This window comes from Numenius arquata, chromosome 8, assembly GCF_964106895.1.
Source record: "Numenius arquata chromosome 8, bNumArq3.hap1.1, whole genome shotgun sequence".
Classification (NCBI taxonomy): domain Eukaryota; kingdom Metazoa; phylum Chordata; class Aves; order Charadriiformes; family Scolopacidae; genus Numenius; species Numenius arquata.
Genome location: NC_133583.1, coordinates 51,626,204 through 51,640,363, shown reverse-complemented (window position 1 = coordinate 51,640,363; position 14,160 = coordinate 51,626,204). Strand labels below are relative to the sequence as shown.

Sequence of the window (14,160 nt, the reverse complement as noted above, 5' to 3'; positions counted from 1 at the left end):
CCTTACTCGGCTCAGCAGAACATCTTCCAGGCATCTGGAAAGGTTTTCCTGAGAAGCCTTCAGCCAGGGAAATCTGAGCAGCCATGGGCCTCTGTGGGATAACACAGGGAGGACTGCAATGCTTCATGGTGCTCTGGCACAGCACTGGGGTTTTTCAAGGGAAAGCCTGAAGAGCTTGTTTGTGAGATTCATCTCACTGAGGAGTTTTGGTATATGACAATAGCACTTCTGTGCAGGCGTGAGCAGTGGGACACGTTGAGGAGCACAGGGCATGCCTTTTTTGCCGCCTGTCCTATATGTCAGTCAGCATTCAGCTGGATTATTGGCAAATATCATGTTAGGAGCCTATTAAATTAAAATCAGAGACATTTTTAATTCCTTCCCTGCAATTACAGTCATTCTTGGTGTTAGTTAATCACAAGGCTCCTCATTACACAGTGCAATTTCACACTGTCAAATGTACTTTCAGGCTTATTCCTGAAAATCTACAGCTTGTTTTGGGAGAGGCACAATAGTCTATGGGAGCATTAGCTCCATCTTGTACAGTTTCTGTGTGGTTACAGAAGAAACATGCTGAAGCAGTGCCCTCTTCTGGAGGCAGACCCATCCAACCACATTAATATAGCACAGGACAGGCCTTCAGGGCAAAATTAGCAGTCTCAGCAACGCTATTTTCTGTCTGTAAAATTTGGCGCTATGGTGTGAAATCCTAGTAGTGGCCAAGTGTCTAACAGCTGACATGAGCCAGCGACTGAGCCACTGGCATTTAGGAGAATTCTAAGCCTTTTACTCACAGGCCACTTCCGATGAATAAAATGTCAGTGCGAGAGGGGTCTGGTTTCTTTTACTGATTCATCAATGAAAGAAAAATCTCAATGCATTTATTAGCCTAGCTTAAAATGTATACTGAGTTATATCAGCATGCATCCAACTGTGTGTGCTTGCCAAAACCTTATTTTTCTATCTAGATCTATATTTTCTATGGGTGTTTTTTTAAGACCAGCTCCAAAGGTAATTTTAACACACTACTGTCAAGAATGTAATGCTGAAAAACACAGAAACCAACAGTCCCCAGAGAGTTTCAAGATTCAGATTCCTTCCAGAAGCACATTTAAAAGTTATTACAATGAAACGCAGAATCATGAGAAAAGCCTGAGGGGCCACGACCATTGTAACTGTAAGCAGACATGTTTTTCTTTCCCAGTCTCGCAGTAAATAGATATGGAAGCGTTCCAAGAGGCTCTCTGATTGCTTTTTGCTTTGGCTGCATGTCATGTTGCTGGAACAGTTGTGGAAAACTCAGGAGGGACGCTTTTGTCTCAGAATCAGCACCAGCTCTGCCGGACCCAGTGACTGCGTGCGTGTAACTCAGTACGTGATGCTTATCCCTCGGTCGGAGCCCAGGCACGCAGTGACTCAGGGAATTACACAGACTGAGACAGAAGCACGCTCTGCCTCAGGATCAGCGCTGACCCCAGTGGCACACATGGTACTGCTAGAGGACGCTGCGATGAAACATCCATGCTGGAATGAAGAGGAAGGCCCAAACATGGTGTGACGCTACAGAGAAAGAGGGCACGTGGGCTGGCTCTGCCTCTGGTCGGTGCTGGCTCCGATGCCACAGTCCAGAGCTAACGACAGGTAGTTCCCCCACCTTACATCTCCGGGGTTCCCCCGGGCAGATGGTAGCTGTGCTTTCTCCCCAGCACTGCCATGTTTCTCTCACAAGCACAGATTAAGGTGGCCAGGAACCCAGTTTGCAAAAGCATGCCTGAGGGGAATATGGCTGAGGGACAGAGATTGTGAAGGCAGGGAATATGGCGATGGCACATCTGCCGTTCACCAGTCACCTTGGCACCAGGTGAGGTGAGTGAACCTAGTAGGGGACCAGCTTCAACCACAGACAAGAAATCTCCTCACAGAACAGGCAGCGAGCCCACGGTGTGGTAGCCTGTGGTGCCTGTGGCGGTGAAAAGCCTCCACAGGGCCGAGTGACCAGGCAAGGACACAAAGGATCAGACAGACGTACCACAACCTGGCAGATCCACCTCCTACGCCCGCTGAGGGAGAAGGTTGCTCAGAGCACAGGACCCCTCAGCACGGCCCTCTCCTAGGAAGCCCGCCGTCGCCAGCCACGCTCGCCTCAGCGGGGCGGGCGCGCTCTCCCGCCACTGGCCTGGGCTCCCAGCGCGCATGCGCCGCGGGCGGGCAGAGCCGGGCAGCGCCGGGCGCCGGTGCGCATGCGCCAGCGGTGCCCCTCAGGGCGGTGGGGTCGGGGGGAGAGGAAAGGGCTGACATCTCGGGGAGCGCGATGGCGTGCGCTGCGGTGGCCAAGGCCGGCGGGGGCTCCTTCTCCGACCGGCACGCCCGCCTCCTCCTGGCCCAGATCAACCGGCTGCGGGCCGGGCAGAGCTTCTGCGACGTGCGGCTGGAAGTGGGCCCGGAGGCGTTCTCCGTGCACCGCCTGGTGCTGGCGGCCAGCAGCCCCTACTTCGCGGCGCTCTTCGCCGGCGGCATGAAGGAGTCCGGCCGGGACGTGGTGCGGATCGCGGGCGTCGAGGCGGACACCTTCAACACGCTCCTCGACTTCATCTACACGGGTAACGGCTGAGGGGGGGCGGCGGGGACGGTTGCCCCGACGGCCAGGCCGGTGCGGTGGTTGCCCCGACGGCCAGGCCGGTGCGGTGGTTGCCCCGACGGCCAGGCCGGTGCGGTGGTTGCCCCGACAGCTGGGCCTGAGGTGGTGGTTGCCCCGACAGCTGGGCCTGAGGTGGTGGTTGCCCCGACATCGGGGCCTGAGGTAGCGCTGGGATGGTGGCTGCCTGATGGCCAGACCAGGATGGTGGTTGCCCAACAGCCGGGCCGGGATGGCGGTTGCCTGAGGGCTGGGGCTGGGGTGGTGGTTGCCCCATGGCCACAGCCTTGAGCGGAGCCCCACTGTTGTGTGCCTTGCCTGCAGGGGTGGTGAGCATCGGGGAGCACAACGTTCAGGAGCTGATCATCGCCGCCGACATGCTGCAGCTGACCGAGGTGGTGGAGCTCTGCTGTGAGTTCCTGAAGGGGCAGATCGACCCACTGAACTGTATCGGCCTCTTCCAGTTCTCCGAGCAGATCGCCTGTCATGACTTGATGGAGTTCACCGAGAGCTACATCCACGCGCACTTCCTGGAGGTGCAGAGCGGGGATGAGTTCCTGGCGCTGACAAAAGAGCAGCTGATTAAGATCCTGCGAAGTGAGGACCTAAGCATCGAGGACGAGTACCAGGTTTTCATAGCGGCAATGCAATGGATTTTGAAGGACATAGGGAAAAGAAAGAAATACGTCGTAGAAGTACTGGAGCCTGTTCGATTCCCTCTACTACCAGCACAAAAGCTACTAAAATACATAGAAAGTAAGCAAAAGAAGAGAAGAAACAATATCAGATGTTTGGATTTAAGCAAATGATGTGTCATTCAGAGTTATTGGCTTTTGATAGACTTTTTTTAATTAATAGCATGATGATTGAAAAGATTTACTCTATTCAAACAAATTCTACTTTTTAACAAATGAACACAGCTTAGTTTAAAAACATGCTTTTGAAAAAGTCTTATAAAAGTAGGCAGTGTTGATTTGCCTGCTGTTTAGTAACTCTTTTACAACTGACTTACTTATTGTCTGTAATACTTCACTATGCCTTTTTTCATCTGCTTTTTTCCTCAAGGTATTCCAGATTTCAGCCTTCGGGTGGCCCTGCAAACTCTGTTGAAAGAATATTGTGAAGTCTGTAAATCTCCCAAAGAGAACAAGGTCAGCAGTTTTCTGCAAGCTTCTAAAGGTCGTCCCCGGAGGAAAGCCAGGAAGTACCTTTATGCAGTAGGTTAGAATGTGGCTGTTTGAACCTTGTAAAACAAATTATGAAGTAGTATCTCATGTTGCAGTACTGAAGGAGATACTAGATTATTTTTTTAAATCAGAAGATTAAAAAATAGTAAAAGATTTCAACTGGGTGAGTTACCACGTTAGCTGCTTTCTGCTTAGAATTGCACAGAGGGGCGTCATTCATATTTCATGTCATTATGATATGAAATTCAGAGCCTAGATTTGCCTTTTAGAAATTATTTGCCCTTTAGAAATTATTTACCTTGTATGGAAATCTGCAAATCAGCAGAGGATTTGCCCATGGTTCACTGCTGGAATGGTGTGTGTAAAATCACTGCACTCCTTGTTCTTCTGATGGTTGAAATTTTCCCTGTCCAGATTATTCTGTTTCATGTGATGGGATGCTTGAAATTGCAATCTTTCAGCAAAGCTGCAGTTTTGTATTGGAAGGGAATGCTCTTGTTTCACCTTGCGGGAAGTAACAGCTGTTGGCTGGTCTTTGTGTTTGACTAAGAACATGAATGGTAATATTTGTAGTGTTATGGTGATCAGCTCAGGCACAAGTTCCATGACCCTCAAAGCGACCATTCTTCCTTGTGTGCCAGAGAAACAATGCTACTTGGAAAAGTCCAGTTCCTACTAGAAGTGGCTAATGACTGTTACTGTAATTTTTGCTTTAGATATAGGAGCATGGGGATGAGCAGTAAGCTCTTACTCAGTCTTGATACCACTTACTTTCTAGGTGGGTACAACCGACTGCAAGGAGGACGCTGGAGTGACAGTAGAGCCCTCAGCTGTGTGGAGCGATTTGATACCTTCAGCCACTACTGGACCACAGTGTCCTCTCTCCACCAGGCCCGGAGTGGGCTGGGTGTGGCTGTGGTGGGAGGAATGGTCTATGCCATTGGAGGTAACAGCTGAAATGTTCTTTCTTTGTCACATGGATACCAGAGGACTCATGGATGGAGATTTTTAAAATTATCCTTCCTGTAAGTGGTTCTGAGGAACCCAGCAGTAGATAATGCAACTTTTAGATATAATTGTAGTTCCTTGGTTCTCTACCGACACTGCTCTGTGAATGCCCATTTGGGTTCCTATGTTGCCCATTTTTTCTAAGCTCTCCCCTCATGGTATAGCAACTCACAGGTAAGCATATGGACATAGGCAGGTGTACTAAGAGGTGTTGGGTATTCTGCAGACTTTGTGTACCACCACTAAGAGCATTTCTTTCTTCACTTATAGTCTAGCAGAAGCCCACAGCATAAAAGGCAGTAGTACAGGGCAGGCCACTTGTGATCTGCCTACCTGGAAAGTCTTGTTATGTGTGTTTGCACAAGGATGTGACAAGTAGGTCTACCTGCCCATCATTAAAGAATGCATATGTATAGTTTTTGTCACCGCAGAACACATTCTTTGGTCTTGAAAACCGTGTCAGTTGTGTTGTGGAGTGAAAACTGTGTGGCACTGTGGTTGTTCACCCCTCTGATGTTTTCAGTAATGTATCGGGGAACTGTTGATGAAAACTGTTCCTAGTGATGATTCAGTTCTGGGTATAAACGAAGCTTTTGCTACTTCGATCATTTGGCTAGCTGAAAGGAAGATCTCGTATTCAATTTTTCTCTGTCCTGGAAGAGTTGAAGAATGATTCTCTATCTGCAGTGCAAAACATTGTGTTTCCGCTGACTCAGTTCTTGCTCTTATTATGCAGGTGAGGACAGTGCAATGATTTTTGACTGTACTGAATGTTATGATCCTGTTACTAAGCAGTGGACCACTGTGGCTTCCATGAACCATCCCCGTTCTGGTCTGGGAGTGTGTACGTGCTATGGTGCTATCTATGCTTTGGGTAAGATTTGAGATTTTTTCTAGGTGAAGTCAATTTTGAAGATGTTAATTCCTGGAACTTGTAAATTGATTTGATCTTCAATATTACATCTTGGTGTTGCAAATTTGCACACTTAGGTATTGAAAAACATATGTTTACATGAGCATTAGCATACCGAATCTTTGTGGATTAGTTATTGTTCAGTTATAACTTATTTCCATTGTAGGTTGCATGCTGGTTTCAAAATTAGTGTGTCCTAGAACAGTCTTAGACACTGCATGTCTGAAAATGCAGCTAAGGCACAGCTTCATGCCATTAAATTCTTTGCTGTGTTTGCTATTATTTGCAGGAGGTTGGGTTGGAGCAGAGATTGGCAACACAATTGAAAGATTTGATCCTGAAGAAAATAGCTGGGATGTGGTGGGAAACATGGCTGTGCCCCGTTACAACTTCGGGTGTTGTGAAATGCAAGGTGAGTATTGTTAAGTTTGTATTCATAAACAGTTCCAAGAGCCATTGGATTTTGAAGCTTTATGTTTCAGTCATGAATTTTTACCTTTGTCTTGTATTGTGCTGTCAGTTGCATATGCTTGTACTTCATTTATTTGTTCTTCTAGTACCATATTTTTAATTCTGCAGGGATCAAAGACTATAAAGTTCTATCTTCTGCCTTTTGTCTCATGAAAACAGTTTTTACATGGCTGCCAGTATGGTTATTCAGCTAGTCTTCTAACAGTTGATTGTCCTTCCTGATCCTGCTTTTATTTACTTCCTATATTCGTGTTTGTTCATGTTTTTTTGTGACAATCTGAAGAGTTGCCACAGGTTATTTTAAGACAGGAATGATCTATAAATGCATTTATTATGTATTTGATCCAGGTCTGGCCAGCAGTTGCAGCCTTCTGAATTTTCTCCTCTGCACTTGATTAATTATTGCTTTCATCTCAAGCCTCAAGTTACTCATTTAAAAGCTTTATGTATGCTACTACTGGACAAATGGAGGATTTTTATCTGATATTCTCTAGGCCATCTTAATGTCAGGCTGGGACTTTTATTGTGGCAAGCATTTTCTGTCTTTCAAACCTTTGTATCATGGAACCTAACAGAGGAGAAACCCTGTTTCTACAGGTTTGATTTATGTTGTTGGTGGTATCAGCAGTGAAGGAGTAGAGCTACGTTCTGTTGAAGTCTACGACCCAATATCTAAACGTTGGTCTGAGCTCCCTCCAATGGGTACCCGAAGAGCATATCTTGGTGTGGCTGCTCTCAACGATTGTATCTATGCTGTGGGAGGCTGGAATGAATCTCAGGATGCACTTGCTACTGTAGAAAGATACTCCTTTGAAGAGGTATGGTAGAGTCCCTTCCTTTCATAAATGTAGATTGCATCAACTTTGTGTAAGATGCCGTAGAGGTAGCATGCTTCCTTTCTTTAAAAAGAAGTTGGAAATTCCATTTTCTTTTCACTGCTGGCTGGTAATCTGAGTGAAACAAAGCTTCATTGAGTGACTTCAGGGTCTGTCTGTCCTAACCAGTCTGTAGAATCTTGCTGTCTGACTTAGTGGAGTGTTTATGAAGATCATATGCATGCTTTTGGGAAACCGAAAGCTAACCACTACTGATGATATACTGTAGTTTGGTAAATACTTTTTAGGGTTAAGATGGGGAGATAGATTCCCCCTCTGTAATAAAATGATCAGTAATGTGACTCGAGAAAAAAATCCCTGGAAAAAGTAAGAGTTGCCCTTTGTTACAAAGGATGTTTCTGTTGAGGATGTTTCTTTCTGCATCAAAAAGTGGTAGTGTTTCAGCATGACTAGAAAAATCACTTTGAACGCTTAAACATTTCAATAAGATAAGAAATTATTCCTGACTCTTATTGCTCATGTTTATATGATGCTCTTTGGAATAGTAGCTGGTGTTAAAAGCAGAACATGATCCACTGTGCCATTCTGTTTTACATTTGGAATTGAATCTAATTTTCCTTATTTCACACCTCAAACTCTGGACCACTCTCTATTTTGGAAACAGACTGCATCTTGCAGTGACTGAAGAAGGGGAGGGTTGCGTACAGACAGTATGTGATGTGGTGTTTAGTGACTACCATGACTTGGACCACTTTTGAAAGTGTAGTCATTTCAGTCTTGATAATCCTCTTGATGCTGTACACATACCATATTTGAGCCTGTGAATGCATAGTGTTCTTTGTATATATGTTTCAGACTTTAAGCTTTAAAAGTTACTTTTGTCAGAATCGGGGCTCACCCGAAAACTACTTGTTGACTTTTTCACCTTCTTATTAGGAAAAGTGGGTTGAAGTTGCATCGATGAAGATACCAAGAGCTGGTGTCTGTGTCGTGGCTGTGAATGGATTTCTTTATGCTTTGGGAGGCCGAGCTCCCAGCCATGATTTTGCTGCTCCGGTAACCTCTGACTCTGTTGAAGTTTATAACCCTCATATGGACAGTTGGACTGAAATTGCCAACATGATCACCAGCCGCTGCGAAGGAGGTGTAGCTATGCTCTAGAACACAAAGAAGAAAACTCATTCAAGGAATGAGTAAATTTGTCTCCTGGGATTTCTGGTTTCATTGGCCAGAAACCTCTTCTAACACAGGTGCTTCAGTAGAGACAGTGGAGAATTAGATCAGAGGGCTTTTCCTGAGAAAAAGGAACTACTAAAACTCTCGCCCTTCAAAGTAAATTGGCTTATCCAATGGCTGTCTCAGGAAATATCCTATTAGGGGTAGAAATACCTCTTATGACTGGATTAAGCTCACTGAAATAAGTGGCAAATATGCCCTGTAAAAATCTGAAGAAATCATTCCAGCACATTAGAGACATTAATCAAGTTGTTAACTCTCAAAGGTTCCCCAAAACTAGCGTCGTTAGCTGGCCTTATAAACTGGAAGGAGGCTGCTATAGACAAGGTAGCTAGAAGCTATCACGAGGTAAGAGCAGGTGGGATACTTGGTTAGCATGAGTTGTTCTTTTCTGGTGGAAGAGAAGACAACAAATGGAGAACACTTGGTACTTCTATGTATGACCTTGATGCATTTGAGGCTCTTCTCTGCAGCTGGACATGATGGGCATTAAATACAAATTGGGTATTTACTTTCTGGCCACGTCACTACCTTGGATGGTAAGGGGCTGTGAATCTCCTGTTCTGGAAGGTTATTCTCACAGTTCTAATAACGTCATTCCACTCCAGCACAGGCTTTTCTTCTCAGTGGCATCAGTGATGAGAGTAGAGCTCCTTTTTGTGTAAGCTGTGGTGAATTTTAAACAGAAATGCTATTCATTGGATTAGCTGTTCTGTTCAGGACTGCTTTTAGTATAAAAATATAGGGAAAGCCTTTTGCCCTTTTTTTTTTCCTTAGTTAAATGTGTTTTTCCCCCGTGTGACAGATGCTGAGGTTTGACATTGGAATACATGCTCTTCCTCAAGGTACATAGGTTCCTCCTTGCTACATCTCATATCCTGCCTCTTCCAAATTTGAGCAGCTGGAGCGTTTTGCGATAGAATTAGCTGCATTCAGCATTAAAGTGATGCCATTACTGCGTTTTGTCAGAAGGAGTTTGTATTTAGCTTGGATACGCTTAATAGAACAGTACTACGAGAAGTTTGGAGTTATTTCTAGATCCATTTAATTAACGTAATTGAAGTTGGTTTTTGCACAATGTGGTTGCATTTTCTGCCCAGCTGTGGATGATTTGGATGGAGTCTGAAACAAGACTGCTTGAACTTTGATAGACAGTGTTATTCTACAACGCAAAACCACAACTGGAATGTCACAAAACAGGAAGCCTGCTCTGCATAGACAAGGAAACATTCATGCTGTCTAGGTCAATATTCCCTGTGTAAAATTAACAAATTAATACATGAATAAAAGCCTCCAAGGTGAGTGTTGCAGGTACATTAAGAATCTAGGTCTTACATTCTAACACAGAGCTGGGAGACTGCCAGAGTAAAACGTGCTAAATGTCGGAGCATTTATTTCTCTGATCATTCTATCATTCTATAATCTTGTGTGTGCTTTTACTTCAAAAAGATTTCTTATGTGTGTGAACTAATGTTTATTGTCTTTTTTTTTTTTCCCAAGTTGAAGCTTGTTTTAAAAAGTTTTTCATAATAAAATGCATTTTCAGAACTGTGGAATGCGTTTGAATAGGTTGCTTTCCTGTCAGAATGAGTTGCAAAACTGCTTCACTGCTACTTTCTTCTTTTTTTTTTTCTTTTTTTTTTTTTTTTTAACTGGAAATCCTATTTCCCAGTAGGACACTAGGGAAGATTGGTTATAAACGTTGACTATTTGAAAGGTGCAAGTAACATGCTTCTGTAGTAAAATACTGACGTTATTCCTCTTCTCAGTGTAAAATCACTCAGACTTCTTGGAAGTCTGGCTGCCTTGCCAGCCCTGTGCAACCCTCTCTGGGATCAAATATTTCTTAGGATTTCTTCTTTACATTTCAGGATCCCTCATGAACCATTTGAGAAACGTTACATTGGCTCTACTTTATTAGTTTAGAACTGGGAGTTCACTTCTGATCCCTACCTGAAAACGTTCTGTGTAGTGGAGCTTGAGGAGTCTGCTGTTTTATGAAGTTACCTTCTCCAGTTTTTGTGGCTGATTCTGTCATTTTTGAATGAAACTTTGAAGTTGATCGATTACGGTCTCTGATACTCAGCACCTCTTTCCCCAAATCAAGTCAAAGACAGTACTCTTCTCTGGGCCCATCTTAAAAAATGCCATGTCTAAGTAAGAAAGAATAAACCAACTGTTTTCATTTACAAACTCAATTTTACTTCCTTTATATTCAGAGAGCACTGAAATATATTGCTGTTTCAGAGGTGTCATGCTATTAATGAGTAAAGGTTAACAGGTTACAAAAGTTAGAGGTTCGTGTATGTAGCTGCTGTTTCAGCAATACCGTACCTTCAGGATAGACAGGTTCCTTAAATGTCTGTTCTTTGCAGAACGAACAGATAATAAATTTCAAGTGACAGTATGTGCTTTATTCTCTGTAGAACGACAATGAGGATTAGTGCTTTAAAAGAACTAGGAGGATTTTCTAAGTTGGTCCTAAGATTGTGTGTGGATGTCACTTTTCAGCTTTCTTTTTGCATCTTATACTGTACTTAAAGAATACTTAAGATAAAAAGCCCACAGTAAATATGCCCACATACAATTTCATAGGTTTCTTGAAGCAGCTGAGGCTAGAAAAGAAAATCCATGTGACACCAGTTGTATCTTCTTCCCCTAAATGATGTGTTAGAAGGATGTAAGCACAAAGTCCAGTGTTTTCAATAACTGAAACCCATCACGGAGGGTTTGCAGGCTACACGTCTGTTTGTATTTAGCCCAGGTGCTCAAATAAAAAGAGTTTTGAGGAAGGAGAAGACATAAACTACTTTCAATCCCATTATTTAATCCTTTAGTGCCAGCGATTGAGTCCTTGTGTCATATCATACATTTCTATCGTCAGTGGATGGTACTTTAATTTAGGAGCGTGACAGATCTTTATGGCTATGCCGCATGCAGCTTCCTTAGCTAGACAGCCCTAAGTCCAAACAAAACCTAGGAAGATGGCCCTGGTATCCTTCTTTATTTAAGTAAGCCTGAGTAGGAAGCTCCCTTCTGTCTCTTGTGGCACCTTGTCAAAGATACAGAGCTTCCCCTTCTAGCTTTCCCCACTCCATCGCAGCAGCTGGATGACATATTTTAGGTGAGTGCTGACCTTGGTTTGCCACTGCAAACAAGCCTTCCCTGTCCTTTTTTACCTAACTTGCACTGAAGCACATGGCATTTACAGCACCTTCTCAGCTGAAGTAAGACAGAGAAGAATTTCGTTCCACAACACAGGAATTGAACACATACTTTTCCATATTTTTCTGCTGCTTCTTTAAACATTAATCTAGAATTGCTTTCACCTTGTTACTGTTTATGACTACACAAGTTGTTCTCCCCACAGAACATTACCATGCGTTATAGTTAAACCAGATACTTTAATAATTCAGCGTAGAGCAATTCATACGTTGGTAACATCTCATTCAAGAGCGATGCCTTCTTCTACAGATAAGGACAGGCTCATGCCTGCCATAGAAGTCATTGCTATTTACAGTCCTTCTCTTTCTAAACTAGCTAACTTGTTTGCTTTGAGAATAAGCATCTTGATCACTGCCATCTCATGATTTCTAAGCACAAATAAGTATTTCCCCTGGAACTCAATACAAATACCTTATGGGCAAATTAACAGCTTTTGCCTATTGATTTATTATTTTGTATTCTGCCATTTATTTCTGCTGTCACTTAGCTGTAGCTCTAAAAAAGTTTTCAACGCTGCAGTAGCTAATAACGATAATACCATCACCACTGTTCCCACTACCCTCAGGACTTTAAACCACCGAGGATAAGTAGGAAGAAGGGAAACATCATAATGTAGCGCTATCCCTAAGGCCATTACTAGCATTATTGCACCATGAGTGATATCTTTAAAAAGCAAGGCTTGCCAGGCGAGTAGAGGAGAAACTGTACTGTTGGCCAGGTTCAGCCAGTCTGGCTTGGCCGGGCTGTCTTCCGGGAGAGCGAACCCCCACCTCATTCCTCCTAGGAAAGAAACTGTCACAGCACCGTATGTAATCTGAGCAAATGCCAGCTCTGGGTAGTAGGTCCCTTGGATGGCCATTGACAGCGGCACAGACACAAATGGAATTAGGCCCGCAAGGCTTAAGTAAAGGGCTGGCTTTGGAGAATCCTTTAGCAATTTCATGCTTCGTTGCAATACGCCTGAATCTTTGGTCTCAGATTCTTTGGGGGTTTTCTTCTTGAAGAAGGGGAGGGAGGTGTGAAAAGCCTGGAGCTTGGTTGCATATACTGATGCTGGGTTGAGGCTTGGAGATCTTGAGAGATGACACACCTCTCTTTGCAGATGGAGGCCGACAGAAAACCAAGTTGTCTTATTCTTTCCATACAGTAGTAGTCTGGGACCAGTAGACTTCTGGAGCTGCAAGTATAAAACTTGTTCTGAACACCTTGCAATGTAGGCTTGCAAATTTACAGTTACCCAAACTACCTATGAAATATTGTACCAAGTAGTTTTCCAGGCCAGGTCACATCCCACCTGCCCTTCCTCTCGGTTTTCAGGTGTTTTTAACTTAACTGATTAAGCTGATACAACTTTCACAAGTGAGCTGATGAAGAGCATCTAGGCTCTTCATGGTGAGTAAATAAACCTCACTACAAAAGGTTTGTATATCATAGATTCATGGAATGGTTCAGGTTGGAAGGGACCTTAAAGATCATCCAGTTCCAACCCCCTGCCCTGGGCAGGGACACCTCCCACCAGAGCAGGTTGATCAGAGCCCCATCCAGCCTGTCCTTGAACACCTCCAGGGATGGGGCATCCACACTTTCTCTGGGCAACCTGTTCCAGTGTCTCACCACCCTCACAGTAAAGAATTTCTTTTCAGTATCTAATCTACATCTCCCCTCTTTCAGTTTAAAACCATTGCCCCTCATCCTATCACTCCAACCCCTGGTAAAGAGTCCCTCCCCATCTCTCCTGTAGTCCCCTTCAGGTACTCAAAGGGGCTATAAGGTCTCCCTGGAGCCTTCTCTTCTCCAGGCTGAACAACCCCAACTCTCTCAGCTTGACTTCACAGGAGAGATGCTCCAGCCCTCTGATAACCACCTGTCTTTCCACCCTTTAGGTATTTTTAATTTAAGATCTATCAGTCCTTTCCAGAGTAGACTATACAATGATTACAGAAGCAGGACAAGGTCACTCCAGCAGCTAGCTACTATCCCCTCACTAGTCTGCCTAAAAGGGGAAAAAAGACCTTTGGACAATAACATTTGATTTCATAAAAGAACTATTATAGCTTTGGCTAAAAGCTGCTGTAGAAACTAGGGTTTCTCTCAGAAAAGCTGAGTGATAAACATGGGGCTACTCCCGCTTGAAAGTCACCTTTTTCTCCAATGCTCCAGTCACACCTTTTGCTATTTTACTTTTAAAGAAAAATAGACAGTAAAAAGGCTTCGGAAACTTACCTTGAAAGGTGTGCGGAAGCAGCACCGTTGGACCAGAGGAAACATCTTTGCTTTATCAAGGCCCTAAACCAGAAAAATTCAGTAGAAGGTCTGAAACCGATGAATAGCTGAGTTCGTCTTATGTCCAACTCGCCGGCAGACTTCGCTCCCCGGTTCGCGGTCCCGCTGCTCCGGCGAAGGGGGGGCAGCTCCGCGCGGCTAAAGCCCGGGGACGGCACGGAGGGGCCGCGCTGCCGGCCGGGGAACCGGGGCTAGGCCCCACCGCGGCGCTACCCACCGGCTCGAACCCGCGGCCTCCTCGCTGAGGAGGCTTCCGGTGCCCCGGGAAGCACTCCGGCGGTACGGGTCCGGGCAGGAACAGGTCCCCGGTGCACCGGGGACAGCACAGCCGAAAAGCCGCTCTCGCTCCCAGCCCGAAGGCTGCGG

General features: G+C 44.8%; 2 protein-coding genes across 2 annotated transcripts; one reads left to right on the top strand and one right to left on the bottom strand.

The window, feature by feature from the left end:
* Positions 1-2,266: 2,266 nt before the first annotated feature.
* IPP (intracisternal A particle-promoted polypeptide) lies at positions 2,267-9,840 on the top strand. The gene is made up of 8 exons (XM_074151879.1): positions 2,267-2,600; positions 2,960-3,391; positions 3,701-3,856; positions 4,601-4,768; positions 5,567-5,704; positions 6,033-6,155; positions 6,812-7,032; positions 7,987-9,840. The coding sequence occupies exons 1-8, from the start codon at positions 2,312-2,314 to the stop codon at positions 8,209-8,211; spliced, it is 1,752 nt and encodes a 583-aa protein (XP_074007980.1). The 5' UTR covers positions 2,267-2,311; the 3' UTR covers positions 8,212-9,840.
* Positions 9,841-11,100: 1,260 nt separating this feature from the next.
* On the bottom strand, positions 11,101-13,779 carry TMEM69 (transmembrane protein 69). The gene is made up of 2 exons (XM_074151880.1): positions 13,735-13,779; positions 11,101-12,688 (listed from the first exon to the last, which is right to left on the bottom strand). Exons 1-2 carry the CDS (start codon positions 13,777-13,779, stop codon positions 11,960-11,962), a joined length of 774 nt encoding a protein of 257 aa, XP_074007981.1. The 3' UTR covers positions 11,101-11,959.
* Between the last annotated feature and the right edge of the window lie 381 nt (positions 13,780-14,160).